This window comes from Harpia harpyja, chromosome 7 (assembly GCF_026419915.1).
Source record: "Harpia harpyja isolate bHarHar1 chromosome 7, bHarHar1 primary haplotype, whole genome shotgun sequence".
NCBI lineage: Eukaryota > Metazoa > Chordata > Aves > Accipitriformes > Accipitridae > Harpia > Harpia harpyja.
Window position 1 is genome coordinate 30,770,386 of NC_068946.1, and position 24,365 is coordinate 30,794,750.

A 24,365-nucleotide genomic window follows, 5' to 3' on the forward strand; every position below is an offset into this window, starting at 1 on the left:
GTGGAAGTTCTCTTTATTTACATAGGACTGAAATTAGCCCTTTAAATCCATAAGAATGGAAAACTCCCAAAAAAGACAGCTGCTGGTTTTGTAGTTTTTTTAACAAGCCTGGGAGGAATAGGTTTAAGTCTACCTAATACTTTCATGAAATATATTAAAGAAATATATTGCTAAAGAAGTAAGGGCATTCTTTTGATGTCAGACATCTAGTTTTATCACATAATCAGAGAATAAACAACAGAATGCTGGCAGTTACTCATACAATTGGTAGTTGAATGGAGTTTTGTCTCTCCGGTTGTGCCAAAGTTAAAGGCTGTGTCGAATCTGTAAAATTTGAGTTAAATTTCCTCCTTTTCTCTCAGCCGGTGAGTGAATTTAGTCTCCAAATGTAAAAGAATGGGTCAGGCCCAATGCTGTTGCTCCAGGATGCTTTGGTTTTGCCCCTAAATGAGATAAAAGTTCTATTTTTTAACCTTTTTTCTGGAAAACATGTACTTATGGTTGGGAAAAACAGTCTTGCTGGTGGCTTTTTTCTGTATTTCTCAGCAACTATTTAAGTAAAGGAAAAGACGTCTGTGAGTACAAGCTGGTCTACCAGCAACTTCCGCACAATCAGTAGTGTGGCTTGATTTGGGATTTTTTGGTAAATGTTATTTTTACTCATACTTATCTTCGGTTTTATAACATAAATCCAAGCAGCATTTAGAACACAAGGAAAAATGCATGTTGCTAGGGAATGGCAGGCAATTCTGAGAACAAGAAATTGATGAGTTGGTTTTGATACAGAATTGTTCAGAGATCCTGAATCAAAAACAAAAGCAAAAATATCCATGGCTGGCACATCAGACATTTAAATAGGTCTTTTGAAAAATCTTTCTTTATCATCCTTCCCACCTTAATTCTACAGCTGCTGTGTTATTGACTTGGTATGAGAAATATGCTACATTTCCTATAACATAAAATTTATATATACAAACAATAGGTTCCATATTATTTCCTTATTACTTGTTTTCAAGGAGAGTGAAAACATTTTGGTGTCTGTTAGACAAGTTATATTTGAAATGCAATTTATTCATCAAATCTTGAGGGCATGACTAAATACTCGCAGTCCTCAGGAAAACCTGCCACAGAAGTCAGGGAGAATGCACAGTTATAGATGTAATCTAACTGAAATGAAGATGAGTGTTTCATAGTTGACTTCAATGGCAGTTCTGCCTGGGCAAGTACCAAGTAAGTAGTTCAGACACAGGCTCGCAAGAGTGTACTTGCATGCAGATTGTCAGTTCTTCTTGATTCATTTATTTAGACATCCATAAATTTTGTATTGAGTTTGAAAGCATTTTAGCAGCTGTGGGTAGAATTTTAAGATTTTTTTTTCAGAAATGACAAGTGAAATGTGTTTCTAGTAATACATTTCAGATTCATAGATGGAGGAGGCAATGTTATTTTTATAGTTGAGAAGATGAACCAAGTCATTTTTAAGCAGAAGTGAAGGATTTCTGGGCAGAATACAGTATGTTTATTGTAATCTTTGAATGTTATTTTTCTAAGCATTCCTACATTATTAAATGTTAAAAAGGCAATGCAGTACTATAGAAAGTTTGCATTCCAGGACCTCTGAAATAAATGTGGCAGAGTCTGTAATGGGAGTATAAAATTTTTACAAAATAATAGATCTCTGGTGTCAGTAAAAAATAAATTTAATGAGCAAAAACATTTACTTTCACCCAGATGAGTCACATTTTGTAATAACAGAATTTGTACTGTATTTCAAACTTTGCCCAAACTGTATGATAATTTTCCAACTCTTGCATTTTTCCATTCCAGCCAATACAGACTGGCATAGCTTAGAAAAGATGAAGGGTTAAGGTAGGTTTAAAGTAACTTTGCCTAGACATACAGTAACAGGACCCAGGAAGACTAAGCTGTTGGATAGTCTCACTTTATGAATACTTGTTAAATTAATGTTCACCCTTGCTAGCTGTGTGTTGTTATGTGTCCCTTGCTTAGAACCGCCTTGTTTTCAACTTCTGGCAGCATAGTGCTACTGATCTTGCTGAGTTTTATGAACAAACTTCCAGAGAAAGTTTTCCCAACCTACTATACCAGGGGTGTGATGTGTCACTGAGAAATTAGATATTGGCAGTGTACACTAGGAAATTGCTCTGTGTTTGTTTGTAGACAAGCTGGTGTCTCCAGAACTAACACACTGCATTTAGCATAGTTAGCTGTTCACCCTATTCAGTCTAAATATTGTAAAAGGGGGGGCAATTGTATTAGTCTCTTTTCAAATGAGGAAAAGAAAAGTCTGATATAACCTGCATTCTGTAAAAAAGCAGAATTGAAGATGAGCAGGTGAAATGGTTGCACAGCGCAAGTTGCTTCAAGTAAGCATTAGAAGTTAGTTTGTTTGCTCCAGACCTAGTACGTACACCTCTGCATTTTGGCTAACAGGGCAGAATCAACCCTTCTTCTTGTTCCTCTTGCCTTTGCACAGAGAAATTGCATTGTGTTGAAACATTAAGTAAGAGACTTTTGAAATGTGAGTGCCTTTTTTCTTTTATCTTTTCCGCTTGGTGAGTCCACCCAGATTTTTCTTGATCGTGGTCAGTAAAACAGATCTAAAACACCAGCCAACCAACCAAAAACAATTCCTCAAGAATCCCCGACTATGCAAGGGATTGACTAAAAATTGTTGGTGATACAGTGGGATCATCTCAGACACCCCAGTAGTCAGAGCAGCAGGCACTCTCTGGTCAGGAAGGTGTACAAATAGGTACAGAAATAGATTTTGCAGGGCAAGAATTTACCGTTGCAGAACCGTGTGTACTTCTGAATATTTTCTAATTCTCATCAGTCTGCTTTCATAAAAATTAAACCCATCCAAAATTTCAAAACCAAACCTTTGTAACATTACATCTTTAATCTGATCAGTTGCAAATAGTTTTGTACTCTGAAAAAATGACAGGTTTCTTTGTAAGAAAATTCCCTGGAGTCTTTGGTATGCCAAATCAGGAATAAAATATCTAAGAAATTAAGTATCAACAATACTGTTGTACCATAGCCAAACAAGCAATATTTCTGAAATGAAAAAGATACTTCGGATCAGCCCGTTGGAGAGTAGTGATGCAGTTAATCAAATAATCAGTCTAGCTACAGAGTTCACTCAATATTGCAGAGCCATCTAGACGTTTCCTAATGTAGCTTCAGTATCTCGAGAAAATATGTTGTAGCTTATTTCAGTGCACATTTGTGTTTGAGATGAAAAGCTTTATATTTATAGCTTCCATTTGTTTCTCATCTTTGTATGGAAGCAAAATTGGTTTTCTTTAGAATGTGTCAAACAGATTTATTTCATGTAACAACCTTTCATTATAATAAACATAGCTGTTTTTCAGACAGGCCTGAAGTACAAGAAAAAAACATTTTACAAAAACTAAAGGTAATCAAAGGGTTAATAGATACACTGTGCTGTCTGATTTGCATGTAGGTTTGCAGTGGAATTTTTCTAGAACAGAGCCCTACGGGTTTTTCAGCCTCATTTCTCAGTAGACTGCACAACTGGTGAGAAAGTAGGTATTTTGTCTGACAGCCATTAGAGTCTCATTATTCAGCAAATGTGGAGATAAAACAAAAAAGATTTTGAAATCCCTTATCAAAGTTAGCTAACTCTGTCTTAATGAGTGTCAAGAAATAATCTAAGGCTCTTTGTTGGTTTTTTTGAGTGATGCTGAGATGTAGAACAGAGTGCTTACAAATGCTGTAAAGGTTGTGACCACTAGTGACTTAATTGCTTTCCTGCTATTGCCTTTATGGCATATGTTACTCATAGTGTTCATCTTTTTCTTCATAAAAAAAGATAATTAATTGTGTAAGTGCATGCTTTATTCCTTTGTAGCAGTGTGAGCCAGCAGAAGATAAGACTTTCTGTGAAGAACAATGTTTTAAAACCTGCTTTTCTTACTGGAGCTATTTGTCTGCCTTTCTATTTAGTAGCTTTTCTGCTAATATATTGAAGGAGGCCCTTCTTGTCCTTCTATTAACTCAGTCACTGATCATCTTCTCCCTCTGTATCTTATTTCAGGGCAGAGAGATGTACAGCAACTATTTTTTCCAATATGATGACTTGTGGGTCCTCTCTCTCTGCCCCAGACGTGTGTCCCAGGGTAGATCCTAAGGTTTGTTTAGGCAGTCCTTCAAGTACAGTGTGGCTAAATAAGTTTTCCTCACCTTGATTTTATTTTGTCATGGTTTCTTAACATCTCCGTTAATTACTTACAGCCAGGCTTGTAACCTCTTCGACTGTGATGTCTCTACTTTCACATTTTTGTTTTAAATGCTGCAAATTTTGTTACAATATTTCTGTGGTACAGCTAAAGCTACTGATTTTTCTCTCTCCAGATTCTTCATGTCCTTCACTTTCAAAGCTCTCCATACCTTTGTATGTCTTTTGTAATGTACTTTCAAGATGCTGACCTGCACCTACCACCCATCAGCCGTTGAAACCAGCTTGCCACTTTTCCTGGTCCAATTTGTAAAATGCTCCCTGCAAACAGCTGCCAAACTTAACTTCTGTTGCTCTCATCTCAGAAAATTTCTCTTTCTCTGTGATGGATTGAAAAACAGAAAAAAGCTCGTGAGAAGTTTGGCTGCCACACTGGTGCCTGTGCTGGTGACCGGTTGTTCTGTCTCTTTTGTGATTTCATACCTGTCTGTCTGCAGCTGTGATCTCTGCTCTTACACTGAAAATCGCTTCATCTGGGGACCACCTTATTGTTCTGTGTGCAGAAAGCTTAGAACAGTAAGGTCAAATGATAGATTTTAGTAATATCAAGTAACCTGCCTCTCTTTGGCATTGTCAATGGGCATATTTTATAAAGAAGTGCCGGAAGAAAAAATGTAGTGGGAAATAAGTGTCACTTTTTAGTTTTATGTCAGATGTGCCAAGCATCTGACATGTCAGATTTTAACTGAGAATTTTATTTTTCAATAAACACATTTTTACTTTGTGTTTATTGATGCCAATTTAGTTACAGTGATAAGCTTTTCAGCAAAACTTCTTGGATTGTATACAGCTGTAATTAATGCAACTGATTTTACCTTTGATGAGGGAAAGAGCATTTATACAATAGTCTGACAATCTGATTGATTTCCTCTTCTTATTCTGTAATCACTGTATGCTTCAAAGATTGGTTAATGCAGCCCAATATTCATAGGCGTATTTGGAGCTGTTGAAATTATAGGGAGAACCTGAAAATCTGTTTCCCTCAGTAGAGCTCTGCTGGTTTGGGAGATACGCTCACTTTACCTCAAAGTCTCAATTACTCTCCAAAATCAACACTTAAAACTAATACCAGTTCCCTGTAACACAACTTATGTGAATTCAAGGCTATCATAAGACAATCCAGCACATTTCTAGTAACCCATAAAAAACCCATAAACCCTTCCTTTCAGAATTCACTTTTGGTTTTAGTTACCATAGGAAGTGGCATAGTCAGAAATTAATTGAAGGTGTTCAGGGTCATCAAGCTGTCCATGTTTTAAAAAGTCGTTCTTTCAGTAGTGATGTGGTATTGTGACATACCACCACAAAGGATTTGCACCTAACCGTGCATCAATTCTGCTCGCCAGCTGCATAGCCTTGATAACCATGCAGTGATCGAGTTATACAGTAAATTATTTTGTTGCTGTGTTTCTCCTAATGTAGCTGCTTTAGGCTGGAAATGGCATTGGAAATGGCATGGCTCTTTCCTTCAGGTTTTTCGAGAGGAAAAGGAGCACAAGTATTTACAATTTTCTTACCTTTACGAAGGAGAATAATAAATACCTAGACTGCTGAAAATAGTTTTTCCATTACGCTCTTCTCTAAGCTGGCACTATGTTCGGTTGTGCGTGCAGGTGGAAGAATTGTAAAAACTAATCTCTATTTCTAGGACAGGAAATGAGCAAATCTCTCAAAAGAGATTCAGTGTAGGGTTGTATAGAGCAGCGGTGGCCACTTTGCAATGTCTGTGCTGCCCTTCTGTTGTAAGTACTTTGTGTATAGCTGCTGTTCAGTGCCTGCAGCTGGAGGATGCAGTGAAGGACCTGGCACAAGGAAAGGTGTGAAGCTGAAGCCTGGCAGTGGGTGGTTATAAACATGGCATGGTCTCTTCCCGGGGGGAGCTGCCTCCATCGCAGCCAGCGCTGCTCTGGGAGGCTGTCCTCTGTCCCGGGGTCCTTGTCTGTCCGTGTGCTCAGCCTTCGGCACAAGTCATGGGTAATGGTCCCAGCTTCTGGCAGAGAGGCAGGCAGGTGTAAAGCTATACTTTTTATCACACGCACACAGAGAGAAAATATATATTTGCAGTAATCGAAATATTATTTCTTCTGTTACTGTCTCAGTAAGAGCAGGTTTATTTATTTATTACAAACAGGCAGAAAAAGAATGTGACAGTTTTGCAAGGGTCATTAGGATCGTAGCAGAACTCCGTATCTAAAAGCTTTTAGCATATGTGTTGGAAAGCGCTCCTGCAAGTGTATCACATGTATCATCTTTACCTTGGATAATCTTTCAATTTCATTTGCTATTTGAACAAGCTGTTGCGAAACAGAATTTTATTGCAAGGTTATGTTTCGTGTGTCTTCAGTGATAAAAACTGGGCGGATAGGCATGTTGTGGGATGTAAGTAGCAATGAGTATTACCAATACAGAAAACCTTTGTTATTTGAATTTCTAGATTTATACATGAGTGTCCTGATTTTGGCTGGGATAGAGTTAATTTTCTTCCTAGTAGCTGGTATAGTGTTATGTCTTGGATTCAGTCTGAGAAGAATGTTGATAACACACTGATGTTTTCAGTTGTTGCTAACTAGTGTTTAGGCTAAGTCAAGGATTTTTCAGCTTCTCATGCCCAGCCAGCAAGAAGGCTGAAGGGGCACAAGAAGTTGGGAGAGGACACAGCCAAGGCAGCTGACCCAAACTGGCCAAAGGGGTATTCCATACCATGTGACATCATGTCCAGTATATAAACTGGGGGGAGTTGGCTGGGGGAGGGTGGATCGCTGCTTGGGGACTGACTGGGCATTGTTTGGCTCGTGGTGAGCAATTGCATTGTGCCTTGCTTCTTTTGTATATTCTAATTCTTTTATTATTATTGTTATTATTGTCATTTTAAAATTATTATTATTGTCATCGTTATTATTTTCTTCTTCATTTTCCATCCTATTAAGCTGTCTTTATCTCAACCCATGAGTTTTACTTTTTTTTTTTTTTTTTTTATTCTCTCCCCCATCCCACTGGCTGCGGGGAGTGAGCAAGCAGCCCTGTGGTGCTTAGTTGCCGGCTGGGGTTAAACCACAACAATGAGTTTTAGAATTCTCCTTGGTTTTATTTTTATTAAGAATCTCAATTCTGAATTAAGGATCTGAATTTTTATTTACTTTTCTATTGAAAATAGCATGTATATTTTCATCACGAAGTCCAAATTAGAACTTCGCCTAACATGCACCAAAATCATCGCTCTCTCTCAGAAAGTAAAAAGTTATTTCTTAGCTGTAGAAAGCAATACCTATAGGCACATTTTAGTGTGGTAAGAGATCATTTTAAAATACAAATTTATAATGTGCAAATATATATATGTTATAAAATTGTAAACACCTCACACAAATCACAAAGTAAGCCAAGTGAAGTCTCCTAAAGGTGCCTTATAAACCAAACTGCGTAATGGCATGGTTAGGGGGATTAAAAAAAAAAATATTCTTTTTGCTTTCTGCATGGACTGTACTATCACTGAACTATGAGCTGGGACAGAGTGTTCACATTCAGTTGTTTACCGGGAAAGAAAACGACTGAAGAGATGCAGGTTGAGAGTCAGAGGGAAGAAGTTTTATGGTAATATTTTTTCCCCTTTTTGAGCTACGGCAAACCCCATTCGCTTAGCTGGACTAGGATTTCAGCATTGATGGGTAGGTCCTATAGATTATGCCGTTGCAGCTGTAGTGAGAGTCGCATGACCTGCAAAGGTTGGTAAATCACTTCAGCTGGTCTTGCACTGGAAGCTAGAACCTGTTACATTTGAACCTGTCAGATGTTATCCTGCATTGTGTCCTGACTTTGGTACATACAGCTGAAACGAGGCAGTGCTAATTAGACAAATAAGTCTTGAATTTTAACATGGTGCTGACACAAACATAAGGCAAACAACCAGAAATATGTGAAAACAACTTCAAAGCAGAATTGAAACAATGTAAGTAGGCAACAAGAGCATTGATATTACTGAGCCCAAAGCAAAACTTAATTAGCTTGCTTTATTTTTTCCTTGGGCTCTATTTCAAAATAAATGCAGGCTTCAGTAACAACATGAAATCAACCATTGGTTTACTTCTCTGGAGTCTTGAGGAAAAGGGAGACTTAATATAAAGACAGGAATTTAACACAGATGAAATATGGCCTTTCTATGTAGAAAAAGAACATAGATACAGTGCAACAGTACAGGTTAGATTTTAAATGAACCTCTTGCATGTGAGTTATGATGTGAGCATTTCAGCCTTCTTACAGAAGCCACCCCTGTAACCCTCCCCCTACCAAAACCTTGCCACACAAAGCCAATACACCCTGACTTAGCTTGAACCACAGCTACAGTTTTCTGGGAGGAGGTTGGTACCGCCATGGTCTCCTGCTTCCAGCCGTGCTCTGCTGAGCTGTGCAGCAGAAGCCGTCGCGTCCCTGGTCCTGGGCAGGATGGACTCACTCATGCACTTGTTCTGGCTCTGTTAGGCTCCGTGGGCTTGGCCCAGGTGGAAATCAGAGCAAATTTGAGCCAATTCTCAATAATACTCCTTCAGAAGTAGCGAGAGGACTATAATCCTACAGCTGCATCTAACGGTCCACACGTATTTTATACAGTGATTACAGTTTGGAAGTAAGTATATGCGTGCAGGCATTAACAGTTATATTTCTGATTTCTGCATGGAGATATTATTTGTTAGCTCTGTGCTATAAGTACAAATAAAAGAGTTGTCTTCTTTGTGCTTTGTATATACATGCGATTTGCATTTCCTGTGCTTTGCACAGTTGAATACTTGGCATTTCTGTCTCAAACATAAAACTGTAAGTAACGGTGTTTTGAATTCTGTGGATTGAAAACAATAAGCTGTTATCAAAAGCCCATTTGGAGAAGTGCAATTTTCTGATTTTAGAAGCCAGGAAAACCCAATTCTGGCCCCTCTGCAGTGACAAATACGCACTTAGCTCCGTGTACTTTCTGTGGGAGTTAAACTGCATAATAGCCTTACAATTATGATCTTTGAAGGTGTTCTGCATTAAGCATTTAGAATGGTGGAAGGAAACATTAATTCATAGAGGGGTGTATGTCTCTCCTTATACATCCCCATGGATGAAGAGCTTATTTGTGTCAGGAAGCTTTCCAAATGATGGAATTATTATGTGAACTGCAGTTCTTCCCAAAAGCTGCGATACTGGCAGAATTGAGCCCAGCTGGATGCTGGTAACTTCTCTCTAGTTTTCTAGAGGTTTTCTTGTTAGCTTGTTACGCATTATATACTCTAGAATTGCTTTGTATTATGAATAGTGAAAACACCGTAAATCTAGGGAATATTTTAAAAATTGACGTACTACATCAGCTGGTGGCCAGCTGAGTGAGAAGTGGGAAATGAAATCTGTCATTTTTCAATCAGCTGTTAAATTCGGCGATGGAAAACCATCACTCTGCGATGGTAATTGGTGGCCTGTGTAAAATGGATCTTACTCCGTTGCTCAGGATCTCACTCCACAGACGCTTGATGGCAAAGCGAAGAAGTAAAAATCTGCCCCCTCTTGTCGCAGGTGGTTTGAACAGGGAGGTCAGGGGCTGCGGGCTGGAGTGCGAGCGGTGCAGGTGCCGCCCAAGGCAGCCTCTGGGGCCGGGGGTCCACCCCAGCGCCCATCAGCCGGCCTTCCTGCTGGCCCCCTCCTCCTCTCTCACTCCACTCACAGGAGGAGGTGATTTCTGTCTCCACAGAGTGTTTCAAAAGCACCAAATCTTCATGCTTACATTACAAAAATACCTGGGAAACAACATAAAAAAAGCTAAGCCACAAGTGTAGTCTCTATATATTAACATAGAGCTTGCAGTTCTGCAGGTGTATTATTCTTCTAAGGCCTGAAATGCAAAATACTGAGGAACCTTCCCTTATTGCGCTCAGGTTCCCATATATCCTGGTGTTACGCCTTTTGCAGTCTGGCAAAATATTGCCTAGAACAACAACAGCAACAACAAGTCTATTTTCCTGTAGTTTGACTTCACAAATGGCAGCAGTTCAGCGTGTTTCCTTTGTAGATATTGGCACCTCTGAGTACTTTCCATATTGAAAACTCTTTAATTTAGAATGTTAGCAAATGCTATTTATTAAAACCGTGTATTTTATGAAGACTTACAAGTAATATAATGTGTTCTAGTTTTTTGCAGATGTGACTTACTACTATAGAGACATTAAAATTGAATAGTCTGTGATTTAACATCACTTTCTTTTGTCATACTTCATCAATCAAAATACCTTCAGAATCTGGTTTTATCATTCATTTGGTCCAAATAGTAGTCATTGTACTTGATGATTTTCAATGTTTAATACAGTTCATATAGCGTAATTTCAAAGTATTTTTATTGCTATTTTAAAAAACAATAATTCTTTTATTAGAATTTTCTTTCTCCTGGTTTTTAACAATCTAAAATTGATGTACTGCGGTGCACTTCTGGGAAATATGCCAAGGAGCTGTGGGTTTTAGTTTCAGGATGCCTGTTCATAGTTCATACGCACTCTGAAGTGATTGTTGTAGGGGGTAGGATTCCGTTTTCAGAATTCTTGGTAGCACAGCATTGGCCTGATACACAGAGTGATGTTAAGACAGAGTCTGGTAGCTGTAAACATAAAGTGCAAGGGCCCATATTTAAAAATAACCGCGTGCTCAAAACAGAACCTCGTTTTTCAAATCAGTTCAACACTATTTAAAACTGTGCCATAGGTTTCAAGTGGGTTATAAGTAGTTTTTGAGAGGTTGCTGTTATGTAAATGATGTACTTGCTTAAATGATAAAATTTGATTCCTGTTGTTCAGAGTGACAACAGGTCACTTACACAGTCATTTCTTACATCCATTTTGTCAGGGTTTCTCATACCAGTACCATCGTACTGTCCCCCTCCCATCCCATGTTCTTTATAGGTGAGCTTGTTTTACTGCTGGCAACTAGTATGGCTTGTGGTCACAAGGACTGCAGTTGAATAGCTTAAAATGCAATGAGCTCTTGTAGACAACACGCAGGCAAGGAACATTTGAATACTGGCTCTGGCACAAAATTCCTCTTTAGGCGCAGTTGGGACATTTAATCTCTCGCCTTGCGATTACCATCTGTAAAATGAAGTAATACCTGCCTACCTGTCTCATAGGAGCACAGATGATTGAGTCATGCTTGTGAAGTGATATGGGAATGCACTGAATGCACATCGGAGCCATCTGATCTCCAGATACAGGGGGAATTATTCTTGGAAAAAACTAAAAATATTACCAGCTGTGTTCATGTGTGTAGTGTAGTACCATAATCAACTCCTGTAACTGAGATGAGGGATATCGTATGTCAAGATGGGCCTTTCAGTGTCCTCCCAGTGACTTTGAGAAACTTGAGCACTTCCAAAGGCAAACATACTGCTTTTCAGAAATATTTTTGTAATCCCCAGTGCAAAGGCTTGCATGTTTCTGAGTGCTCTCCAGTCCTTTACCCTGGGTGCCTTTGGGCTTTCTTGGACTCCTTTCAACTGGCCAAACCTGCAGCATACAGCAACAACAGCTGGCATGAATTTGTTGAAGTCATTGGTATTCACTGGTAACCTAAAAACCAGGAAAATCACGCCTTTTGTCACATTACACACATTTCATGGTAGGATTTTAAGAAGATTTCAAGGATGCTGCTGTCCTGTATAAAATGAGATGAATTAGGCCCCTGTTGTGTTAGGTTCACTAAAACCACAGGACTATTACTGTATGATTTTTTGTGTGTGTGCAGCAAATGACGACATATGTATTTTGCTTCTTTTAGAAGATAGAGGGAAAGCAAAGACCAATAGTGCAAGTCAGCAGTCCAGTACAGAAGTGGGTCCTTTTCTTCCCAAACCTGAAGTGGCAGCAGTGGCACCTGTAACACCTGCCTCGTCCTCCAAGAGCACAAATGGAGCTCCTAACACAGTTTCTGAGTCAGAAGAGGAAAAAGCCAAAAAACTACTTTATTGTTCATTATGCAAAGTGGCTGTGAATTCCCTGTCACAACTAGAAGCCCACAATACAGGTGAGTATGCATACAGTGCAAGTCAGTTGTGTGTTATTATTTTTAAAATTCAGTGTAACAAGAGTCTTTTAGTTAAAACTTACAATGGCGAGTTACAAAAACATTTCTGTTAATGACAATTTCATGCGTGGTGTTTGATATTTTATTAAAGCTCTCTCTAAATTTTTTGGAACTGTCCTTCATGTGCTGTATAAGCTTTTAGTTGATAAAAGCAGTTCATGTTACCTAATCAGATTCCATTATACCTCCGTAGTGAGGATCATGGTATGATCATAGTGGTTTCTGTAACACTTAAGGTTTCTAAAATGTCAGTTCTCTCTCTCTTTCATATTTCATCTCACTATCTCTGGTGTCTGTTTTTTTTGCTGGTACAACTTACAGTAATTTTTGTTATTTGATATTTTTGATAATTTTAGGGTGGGCTCATTAGAATTCCTAGGTGTCCTAGAATCTTTTGATTTTTGCAGATTAGATATGCTCCCTATAAAAGGCCACAAGCAGCAATCCCTAATGTGCTCTGGCTGCTCTGTGATGCGCTGGTGAGGTAAAGGTTGTTAACAAACCACTGAAGCTGGTTTTACAGCTGTAATCCATTCTTGAAACAGCCACAGCAGCCATTTCTTCCGAATCAGAGGATACTTGTTGAAGTATTACTGTTCCTAGGCAGATTTTGAGTGATTGCTGTGGATCCTCTCCCACTCCTGGCTAATGCCCTTTTTCGTCATTCACCAGCTATATGGGTTTTGGCAGAAGAATAAGCAACAAACACCTTGGCCATACAGCCACATGCTGCCCCCAAACAGAGAGGCAGCGGTTCAGCGTGCCTGTTCCCTTTTGTCCAAACCCTTCGTCCATTGCCTGGCTTCCCTTTAGACCGAGGAAGTGGGAACTACACTGACCAAAACCAGATAAATGAAATCCTGGTCTGTGGCGACTTCAACCATTGTGTCTTGAAGATAAATTTGTTACAAAAAGTCCCAAGGCTAATGGACGTGGTTGTATGTTGCTGATCATTAACTCACCTGTGCCTCCTTGCCCATCAGGCTCCAAGCACAAGACCATGGTCGAGGCTCGGAACGGTGCTGGTCCCATCAAGTCTTACCCTAGACCTGGATCCCGGCTGAAGGTGCAGAACGGCAGTAAAGGCTCAGGACTGCAGAACAAGACGTTTCATTGTGAAATCTGTGATGTCCATGTTAATTCAGAAATTCAACTTAAACAGGTAGCTTGCATATATCTGGGGGTCCTTTGTTGTTTTTAGTTGCATTGCAGTATTGTAGGTGGGATGTAGGTCTGTGTGAATATGTTTTAGCAAAAAGCAACCTTAGTATTTCTCTTCTGTCATCCCACAACTATTTCTAAATAGTTCACCATAGGTCAAGTTCACCTGATTGTTTCAGCTGGGAAAAAATGGGCTTGAGAGTCGTAAAGCAGAGGTGGACACGCTGTCGGTATCAATGAATAACATAGCAGATCTAGTTTAAAAGTTTGCTGTGGCTCAAGAAAGGGATTTGAACTTTGGTCTCCCAAATGGAAGAAATTCTGGGTTGAGGTTCCCTGTATTCTGCTTTTGGTGCTGTTTTAATCTGCTGGGATGCTTTTTAATACTATGTGAGAAGGAGAATTTGACTTGAATCTATTGGTTTAGGACAATCAGCAGGAGGGTAATACTGTAGATAAGTCTTAATCGTGTAGAGCAACGTTATCATTAACAGCGTAGCTGTATGAACTTGCAGCTCTGCTCTGTCCGAGCCAATTAGCCCTGGGTTCAGAGCTGTGCCAATACAAACACGTTGTTTCTGATACCCAAACGGGCATCTCTAACTGGATGGTGCTGTGCTGTGTGGATGTGTCCTCTTATTCCCTGTTATTTCAGTTATCTGTAAGATAGTATTAAATTGCATGGTGTAGACATATCCCTGGGTACTGGTTCTTCCTTCAGCTAATATTGAATTATTTATACAACTGAACAGCATCAGCAAGACTGAAATTTACCTCCTACTTCTGAATATCCCTATGACCTAGTGATTACAGCTCTGTCTGGTTCAAAGCTCCTCAAGTGGAAAAAGGAAATACTAACCAAAATATCCATAATTTGAGGAGCCTGTCTCGGATCACAGAATTCGCTGTATTTGATTAGTTTCTGATTCTCTATTTGATGTGCTCCAAATTGTTATGTTTAATTTAGCAAAACTCATCTTTGCTCTCTCTAAAGAACCTACTTTATCTTACAAACAGGGGCTTAGGCATATCCTGCTGATAAATCAATTTCAAACTCAAAACTGAGAAATGTTTAAACAGCTAATTAAATGTGAGGATATTTATTTCAGCACATTTCCAGCCGAAGGCATAAGGACAGAGTTGCAGGAAAGCCTATGAAACCTAAATATAGTCCTTACAACAAACTGCAGCGCAGCCCAAGTATTTTAGCAGTAAGTATTTTTATTTCTTATCACTGTCTATGTGAATTTGTGGCCTTGGGGACTCCCACCGCACAGAGACAGGAACATGACAGACCTGACGCTTCCACAGCGTCTCTCCCCCCGAAGGCTGAGTCTGCACGGGGATCAGATTTGAAGATAGTTATGTATTCCGTCTGCCCAGTCAAAGGCACGCAGACAGCGCTGTGAGTGTTATTTACTGCTAGGAAGAAGGGAATAATCCACAGAATGGGAAATGAACCATGTGCCCTGTGAAAAGGTGTTGGCTCTGCTGGGCTAGTGCACTTCTCCTTGAAGGCTGCAATGTATATACTCTGTCTCTCTGGGCACCTGAGATAACTTTCAGTCATGACGGATGCAGTCAGGGAAAAGGACGCAAGATGTTAAGATGTAAAAATACTAATACTCATTCTCTGCATACAGCAAAACAGAGTGCTGTGTGGATGTGTTATGTTGGTGCAGAAGAGTTACCAGCGGTTTAGGAGAATTGATTGCCTATCTGCATGCTTGGGCTCTGCCTGTCACTGGCTATCAAAACACCTCTGCTGCCTTTGTGCCCCCAGGGTTCCCCTTTCACACCCACCTGCACTTCCAGGAATTCCCCAAGCTGGTTCTGCCAGTCAGCTGCAGCTGGAGTTCAGGCTGGCTCTAGCACAGCACAGATTGTACGTTTATTTGCTCATGACTCAGCCTGTATTTTATTCATTAGGGAAAAGTGCATGCCACCTATGGCACAAAAACAATTTCTAGGTTGGAAAGAGAGAGATGAAAATGTCTGTGTGCAAGAGTAAGCGTGTGAAAAGCCTTTAAAAGCTGAAATATTAATATGTCTTTGCAATTGTATAGAGGCAAATGAAAATGCTGCAGGCTTTCTCTGAGTCTCCCCATTCGATAGGTTCTGCACACACTAATCTTCACTTGTAATACATCATTTTATAATCTATTGCGTAAGGAGTGACCTCCACTAATAAAGGAAGGATGCGAGTATCTTTGCCCCCACAAATCTGTGATTATGGTGCAAACCATTTTCACTGAGACTGTAGTGTACATAGTTCTGGTTAGCTTTTTCACCACAAGCACCAGCAACAATTTTAGATCATAAACTGAGTAATAATTCTTTCAGAAAGAATTCTTTATGGTATTGATCTTAAAAAATATTTATATTTTGAAAAGAGCAACTCTGCATTGGCAGGTGAAAAGCTGACTAGACTAATACTAGTTTCCCATCTTGACCACTTCTCTACAATTCATTTTTGCAAGTGGAAAATTTGACTTTTGAAGTGAAGTCTTAATCATGTTTTTTTAATATTTCTTGCAGTTATGATTTACATAATTTAATGTTGTTCACTTGCAATTATGCCTCCTCCTAAACGTCAGTGTGACTGCCCCTACACTCAAGACATTTATGTATCTTTAAATATACGATTTGGTTGCCTTAATTGCCCTGGGAGTAAGAAGACAGTGTGGGTAAAATTTCTCAGCAGCTGACATGAGGCTTCTGTGAGGAACCATGGCGTGCCCTTGGTCAGGGTTCTTTTTTCCCCTCATGTAAAAGTGGGCGTGGGGAGAACTGTATCTACATTGCTTTTTTGTGTGTTTTATTCCAGGCAAAACTCGCATTCCAGAAGGACATGATTAAGCCGCTGGCACCTGCTTTCCTTTCATCTCCTCTTGCTGCGGCTGCGGCTGTATCGTCGGCTCTGTCCCTTCCTCCCCGTCCCTCTGCCTCCTTGTTCCAGGCGCCTGCAATACCACCCGCTCTCCTTAGGCCAGGCCATGGTCCCATCCGGGCAACACCTGCCTCCATACTTTTTGCACCATACTAATTTATTGATGTAAAAAAAGATATAACTATGGCCAGTAGAAAGGGTAAAAGAAAAGCAGGAAAGGGGTCAACATTTTAAAATGTCTTTCTCTTCTGAAATGCCATCCAGCATGACACCTCAACCAACCACACCATAAAATCCGTCATTGACAGTACTGCATTTTGGAGTCTAGACAACTGTCTTTCTCAGTCTCTCTCTGTCTTTCTTTTTTTAATCCAAATAGAGTGATTTACTAAAAACTTAATTGCTCATAAAATTTATACCATTAAAGAGTCATGCATCTATTAGGGGTTTTTTGGGGGTTTTGTTTTTTTTTCAATGTGTATGATGCACCTTGGAATCAAGGAACATAAAATATTTTCCTGACAGACTTGAAAACTAGGGTCTTCCTCGCTCACACTTCTGTAAATACTTTGCTGAAAACCAATGGGGTATAATCTAATGTGGAAAAAAAGGTAGATGAACCAAATGCTTGATTGTGGATAACATCTCAAAAATTAATTGCGTCCTTTTTTTTTTTTCACTGTGCTCTTGTTGACAGGGATTGTGTGCTGTCCTAGGCCCCAGTACTGGCGTATCTTGTGTAGTACTAAAGATGTATCACATGTCTGATTTTAATATTTTTAGTTTCTGTGCAAATGTTTGAAAACAATGCAGCGCTGAAGCTTTTAATTACTTATTTTATGTCACACTTTATTTAGAGAAATTAAAAATAGAAAGCCATATAACATATAGTTAAGATTACTACTTGTTTGCTACTTTTATTTAACTTATTTTTGTTGTTTCCTCACTGGTGTTGCTAAGCAAAGTTTAAAGAGAAAAAAAAGCTTTTCAATTGCACATTACCACAGCTCACATGCATTGTTCAAGAAGACAATGGATTCATGTATTGTACGTAAATATCCTTTTTTCTTCATTTCTAACTAGTTTTGTTTGTAACGATGCTGCATAACATTGTGGCTCCCTAATGCAATAATGTACAGAACATAAAATATTGATAATTGACCGTATTCTCTGTTTATTGAATATATTGCAGTAATGCCCCACCTATCTTATTACCTCCCCAACCCTTTTATAAAGGTGATATCAATATGCAGTACTCAGACTGAAGTCATTATGTGATAATGGGGACAATAGGTGGAAGAAAGGAAAAAAAAAATGGAATTAACTTTTAGAGCATCTTTATCTGCAATCCATAATAGTAAAATGTCTGTGTATTTTTTTAAATGTACCTTTTCAATAAAATAATAAGAAAAATATACATGCTTCTTCTGTTTATTAATTGGTACAGAAAAAAAACTGTGGAACAAACAAATTTAGCTAGAGGAGTCTTTAGGAACAGACAAAGCATTAGAGTTGCAATAAAGTATAATTACAGAACCTGTGTTTACTTCCCTTGTGTTTTAACATCTTTTCCTCACTACATCCTGTTACAGCCTTTACTAGGGCTTTTTTTGCAGTAAGACTGTAAACATTCACTGCATTGGAGATCCAGAGGAAGAAGCAGTAGAGCCAGGTGGGTGATTATGGTTTTATTATTGCACCACCAAAATGCTACAGCATGGTTATGCCATCTCTGGTGGAGATTAAGGATTAACTTTAAAACCAGCCTGGGCATTCCAGAGACTGGAAGCAGGTCACTTTGGAGCCAGGACTTGCTCTGAAGCATGGGCAAGGTAGGCAGCTGCTTGACACAGCAGGCTTTTGAAGGCAGGTGTTTGGGGAAGCTCTGAAATGATCTTTTTCCCTGCTGCAAAGCTTGATCTGTTCTGTAAAAATCTTTTCTTTGTTAATACAAAGTGAAAAGTAAAGAGTACAACAGTAAAAAGACTCTGAACTGTAAGGCTGTTAAGGTTAACACAAAGCCATCAGGGCCATTACAAATCCACAAAGGCCGAGGAATAAAAATTTCAGGAACTTCATAATAGAGAATTTGCAGACCAACATATACCTCATAATTGCAACATATGAGAGACCATTTTCTGCGAGTGTAATTCTGCCCAATTTCCATTATTCAGTGGAGCAGTCAACTCTGTTGTGAGAGGATAATTTGCTGGAGAATCACCTATAAAGGGGTGGGTAAGGGAGTCCAGGCTTTTAGCATCCTCTGGGGAAGCAGGTACAGTTGTATTAATCCTGTGGGCTGTGAGAATTACAAGGTAGTACGGGTAGGCACTCTTCCATGTGCATCTGTTTATGTCCGATTTTGTAATTCATGCTTGTAGGGAGTCAGGTTTAACTGCTCAGATACTTTCAGAGAAGTTACTTGCGTGAGGAGCCTGTTTCTGTCCAACATGAGATAGGTTTACAGAACTGTGTATTTTAATTGGTTCTTCAGGAAACAGGAGTTGTCTATGTATTAAAACACTGTTTTACCTGTTCTCGTAACCTACTGTTGGTGATGAGAAATTTAAAGCAATTGCAAGTTTCTGCAATTGAAAATGTTCCCATATAAAATACAGAAAACCTGTACTAAGGAGAGGACTAGCCAGGGGTGTGTAGATTTGTTGGACAGCTGATTATTTCAAAGATCATCTTACACTGGAGAAATATTTAGGTCTCTAAGAGTGAAAGAATGTGTCATATCATTCACAATTCTTCAGCAATGAGAAGAATTACTTAAGCTGTGAAACACAAGGAGCTAAAACACTATGATTGTAAACCAAGGAACACTCATGTTCAGATTCATATTCAACACCCTTTGTACTCTTTGCTGTCTTGACTTACATTTTATGTACTGTAACTCAGCTTGCCACCAAAGTTTTGTCCATGACATGCAGGACTGAGCATTTGAGATGATAATTACTTGATAAATGGTAAACCTCATTATGCCTGCTGGGATCTTGCATTTTAGAAACGAGATCTACATGAGAAGGAAAATTTGTATCATACTTGCACAAAGGCTATCAGCTGCTTTTTTGATATATTAGGATGTTTTCTCCTGAGGTGTAATAGCATTACAGACAGCTGGCTACGAAATTAATGGATTTTTTTATAACAAAGAACTACTACTGAAATATAATATTTGCAATGCAGTTACCATTTTGAATATATTGAATGTGCAAGCCATGAAGGTAACAAGGTTAAAGTAATAGGATCACATCCTCTCGAATGTCTATTATTCTAGGTCTGTTCACTGCACTGAGCTGCAAGTTGTTCTGTACAAGAAGTCAAAAGTCACAAGGGGCACTGCGTGGGTCAGGGATTGTCACCTGGACAGCCATCTTTCTGTAGCAGAAGAAAAAGGATCCAGAGACTGGACACAGACACATCAGCAGGAACTTTCTGATGGCATGTGTGGCTGGATCATGGTCCCTGTACTGCAGAAGACTTCCACAAAGGGTATCAAACAGAGGACATGGTCCAGTAGTCTATACAGATACATACTTTTAAGAAAAATGATAGAAATAGGTTCTTCTATGACCGCTGCAGGATATGAGTATGTGTGCCTCTTGGAATTTCTGCAGGTCAAAATGATAAAAGCTTTCCCTCTGATTTTGGTAAGATAGGAGAAGGAAGACGACAAGCTGGCACACGCATTGCCCTGTCCATATCACCACTTGAACTCTTACGATAATGTTACACTGGGAATTAGAGTCCATCTACTATAAACTAATAAATGTTTCCTGTAAGAAAGATTGTTTCATTAAAGAATAAGTTACCTTATTTTACTCCCTTACTCTGTGATCTTGGACTATGAATTTTATGCTCAGAAAAGTTTTGTGAAAGAATTTGTCACATTTGTCTGAAAAAAAGAGAACATGGTTGTCTTAAGCTCTGCAGGAAGTATTTCACTACCTTTATGCATCTGGCAATAATCCAGTGAGCCTCACTGTATATCTTTTGAACATGTCACCTTGAATAAGTGAGGTACTGTACCATTTATTCATGCTTGGTTGGACAGTAAATCCCCACAGCTGTCACCTTCTGATCACAGTGGTCATGATGATTTTCTTACTATGGCTAGTATATTTTTTTAACCATTTTCTTCTTAACATTCTTGTTTCAAGTGACAACCTAAGCATCCTCAAGTATTTATTGGAATGACCAGCGTTTCAGGTGAAACTATATATATATATATTTGAGTATCTAGAATTCTTAGATATGATGACGGTTTTGGATTAAAGTAACATTGATTTAGAAATGTTTCTATTTGGTTTAGCTTCCTATTTGTATTTATTTGTATTGATAGAGTACTGTGCTAGATGCTGAATGCCAAGAGCCAACTCCTGCCAAGCACCAGAAGTGGAGGAGGCCAAATCAAGCCTGTTGCCTTTGAAAGGCTGCAGTTGAGGGAGGTCTCCAGCGACTGGAAGAAGGACGATTTTATGCCTGTCTTCAAAAATGGCAAGAAAGAGGGTCCAGGCACATGAAAACAAGTAGGTGATTGGGATTGGCCAGCACAGGTTTACAAACGGCGAAATCGTGCCTGAGCAGCCCGAGAGGTGCCTGTGATGAGATGCCTGCCTGTGCAGACAAGGGGGAGCAGTGGGTGCCCTTACGTTGACCTCAGGAGGGCTTTTGACACCGTCTCTCTCTCGGAGGACCCCGGCGGGCAAACGGGGGGCAGCGTGGACGGGGCGGGCGGCTGTGGGAGCGGCTGGGCCACCAAGCTCCAAGCCTCGGGTAGCCGTTTGCAGCCTGCGGCAGTCAGTTGCGGGCTGTTCCTCGGGTCAGGGACGGGTAACGTACTCGCCGGTGGCCCGTGCCGTGGGATGGAGAGCACTTGGCAAGCGTGCGGGTTTTAACACCGAGTAAGGGGGCCTGCTTTTCCAGGCGGTATGCCGGGGGGGAAGGCTGAGACGTGGCTCGACGGGAACCTCGCGGGGTTCGGCCGAAGGCCAGGCCCTGCATCGGGGAAGGAGCCGCCCCGTGAGGTACTGCAGGCCGGGCCCGCCCACCAGCAAGCAGCTTTGCAGGAAGGGGCCCGGGGTGGCCGGGGGACACCCACAGTTTGTGGAGGACAAGTTGAACACAAGTCTGCAGTGCGCCCTTGTGGCAGCTGGGCCTAACTGAATACTGTGCTGCATTAGCCGAACCGTGGCCGGCGGGTTAAGGGACGCGGTGAAAGCCCTCTCTTCGGCGCTTTTGAAGCTGCACCTGGAGTAGCAGTGTCCCGCCTGGGGCCTCCGGTACCAGGGAGAGATTTTGACAAATTGGAGCTAGCCGGGGAGAAGGCCCCAAAGGTGGTTAGGAAACGAGCACGTTGTGTTCAGGAAAGTGCGATGGGTTTGTTGACCCTGGAGAAGGCCGTGGCAGTTCTGGCCACTGTCCTCAAGGGTCTGACGTGTGGTCACAGGGAACAGAGGTGGACGTTCCTCAGAGAAGCCCCAGGAGAGGGTGAGAGGAGACAGCAGGAAGCTGCAGGAAAGAACATTCTGACTACACGTAAGAAAGGTTTCACAGTAAAAGTGAGTGAGCCCCAGAGCTGTTATTGCAATATGCACCCTTGGGAAAGCTCTTGTATGCCACCAGATGAGCAACCTGATCCAACCGAATGCTGTGGGCAGGAGGCTGGACTAGGTGACCTCCAGAAGACCTGCCATCTTAAACGAGTCAATAATTCTAAAAGATAAAAAGGTTTTCTGCTGAAAAATCAAAAGTAACCATTGTGTTACAGGGCAATTAGAAGCTGAAGGAAACTTTGCAGCACTAAATACTGACTGATCATTCCCAACATGGTGGGCACCTGCTATGAAAGCCTGAAAAAATGAAGACAAGCATCTTACCTGTACGAGGCTGAAGAAGGGGAACCAAAAGGAGGATGTACCTGGAAAGGTGAGAGAGTCAAAGTGACAGGAAGGAGAAATTATTTGTACTGCAGCATTGGGACTGGATTTTGGAGGGGCTGAGGTTGTATTTTTCAGGCCAAAAAAAGGACTTTGCAGTAATTGGAATGTGATGTGTTTCAGGCTTTGGTGAGTTTTGCGAAAACAAGCAAGTTCTCACAAAGTTATTTGTTTAGATTATCTGAAACCTTTTGACCAGCTCAATGGCTGAAAAACTTCTTGCCAATCTTGCTCACATCCTGTGTTCACAGCCAAGCAACTTCTATTAGTGCATCAAGGACCACAGCTGACACCTGTTCTGCATTGGTCTCTGGGTACATGTGTTTTGGAGCAATGGACTGTTTGGGGTTTGAATTGCATATTTTTTCTGCACCCTATCAGACTTAAAAAGGAAAGATCAATACAACAATTGGTCATATTTTTTAGACAAGTAGCATGGACTGTTTAAGGGAAATGTTGGCGATATAGTAAAGCAGCAGCAAGAGGGTGGATTGTAGTAGGAAAAAAATATTCTGTGCAACAGACAGTAAGGCTACTGCTACCTGATTCTGATGAACATCCACTGGTTTATGCAGGTAAGATGCTGACTGAAAAAAGGTCACCTGCTATCTCAGAAGCAGGATTAGGTAAGGTGGAGACAGATTTCTGTGTCTGGAGAACTGGCCAGCAAAATCCACAGAACATAGATGTGCTATCAGACATAAATCCACTACAAAAAATTTTTCACTCTGAAAACAAATTCAGATCTATACAACCGTACAAACAAGAATTACTCCTTCCTCCCCCCCAAAATAAAGGTAGGCAAAGTATTGTGATTTTATTGTGCAAGCGAAATGAAAATGGAACAAGACTGAAAGGTGGCGTTCGCACCATGGCAACAATTTTTCACTGACTGTTAAAAAAATATTTGAGTGCCTCTACTATTTTTCTCAATTACATGAGATGTAAAGAGAAAGGGATGTTGAGGACTTAGGTGGAACTGAAGAAAACAGTAGTAAAACATGTTCCATCAGCATAAAACATTTTAATGTGTTGTGTGAAGGGACAGAATCAGGTCAGTCCCTTTCCAGGAGACTGGGTAGGTGTAGGTGTAGGCGTCTGCAGTGGTTTTGTTAGTTCGGGAACCACTTAGAAAGAGGAGATGGCTTTCTCTTGCACGGAAGACCTAAGGCGCCCTGGAGGAGAGGGGTGCCTTCCCCATCGGATGGACTGAGGAGAGGAACAGACATAGCCAGACTCACAACCATGAAATGCAGGCAGCACAAGTGCCAGGATGGCCATGTCTAGCCCCGTGAAGCAGGTTGCATCAGGAAAGGGACTGACATGTTTAGGTCAGTCTTACATGAAAGCATTTGACTGTAGTCATACTGAAAAACATGGGAGGTGTTAGCAACTGTGAGCTATTTTCCGAGGCTAGGAGCAGCCACAGCATACAGGCATCTTTTTCAAAGACTGCAGTTTACACTTTAGATATATGATGTAATTTCAGCAGATTTAAATGCCCAACATGCGCAGCAGCCAGTTGGTACTGCCAGAGTACTAAATCTCAGCCACAGCTTTCAAGATACTTCAGGCAATGAGCACCCTCTCTGGTGCTCCAGACCAAAACACGGCTCTTGTCCAGCAAGGGAAATTTCCATCTTGTTTCTCCAGGATTTTGTGTTTCTTTCAGGAGGCCTCTCGCTCATAAAAAGATGTAATTTTTGGTTAAGCCTTCTCCCCAGAGTCATCCACCCAAGTTACTTTTCCATTTAGACACTTCCTCTCCTCCAGCTGTAAGAGGGAGGTTTTTCCCACTGCTCAAGGATCAATTTCTGCCAGCCAAGCTCTTGTCATCCCATGTCTGAACCTATTGCAGCATCGTCCTGCCTTGCCCTCTGATTATATCAGCTGACTGTTTGATCCTTTCTCTAGCTCCTTTCTTGGTCACATCAGACCATGCCACTTGTTTCTCCAGCCCTCTATCAGCCTCTTAAGTATCAGTTCTCATAGC

At 40.5% G+C, this 24,365-nt stretch overlaps 1 protein-coding gene across 7 annotated transcripts in view; it reads left to right on the forward strand.

Annotated features, from left to right (window-relative positions):
* The window catches only part of ZNF385B (zinc finger protein 385B), a 176,691-nt gene extending 158,849 nt beyond the window's left edge, over positions 1 to 17,842 (forward strand). For all 7 annotated transcript variants that reach the window (XM_052791868.1, XM_052791867.1, XM_052791869.1 and 4 more), the window contains 4 exons: positions 12,071 to 12,316; positions 13,360 to 13,538; positions 14,647 to 14,748; positions 16,365 to 17,842. In XM_052791868.1, the coding sequence (XP_052647828.1) occupies positions 12,071 to 12,316; positions 13,360 to 13,538; positions 14,647 to 14,748; positions 16,365 to 16,583 (746 nt within the window). In that variant the 3' untranslated portion in view covers positions 16,584 to 17,842. The remainder of the gene's footprint in view (positions 1 to 12,070; positions 12,317 to 13,359; positions 13,539 to 14,646; positions 14,749 to 16,364) is intronic.
* The last annotated feature ends 6,523 nt before the right edge of the window (positions 17,843 to 24,365 follow it).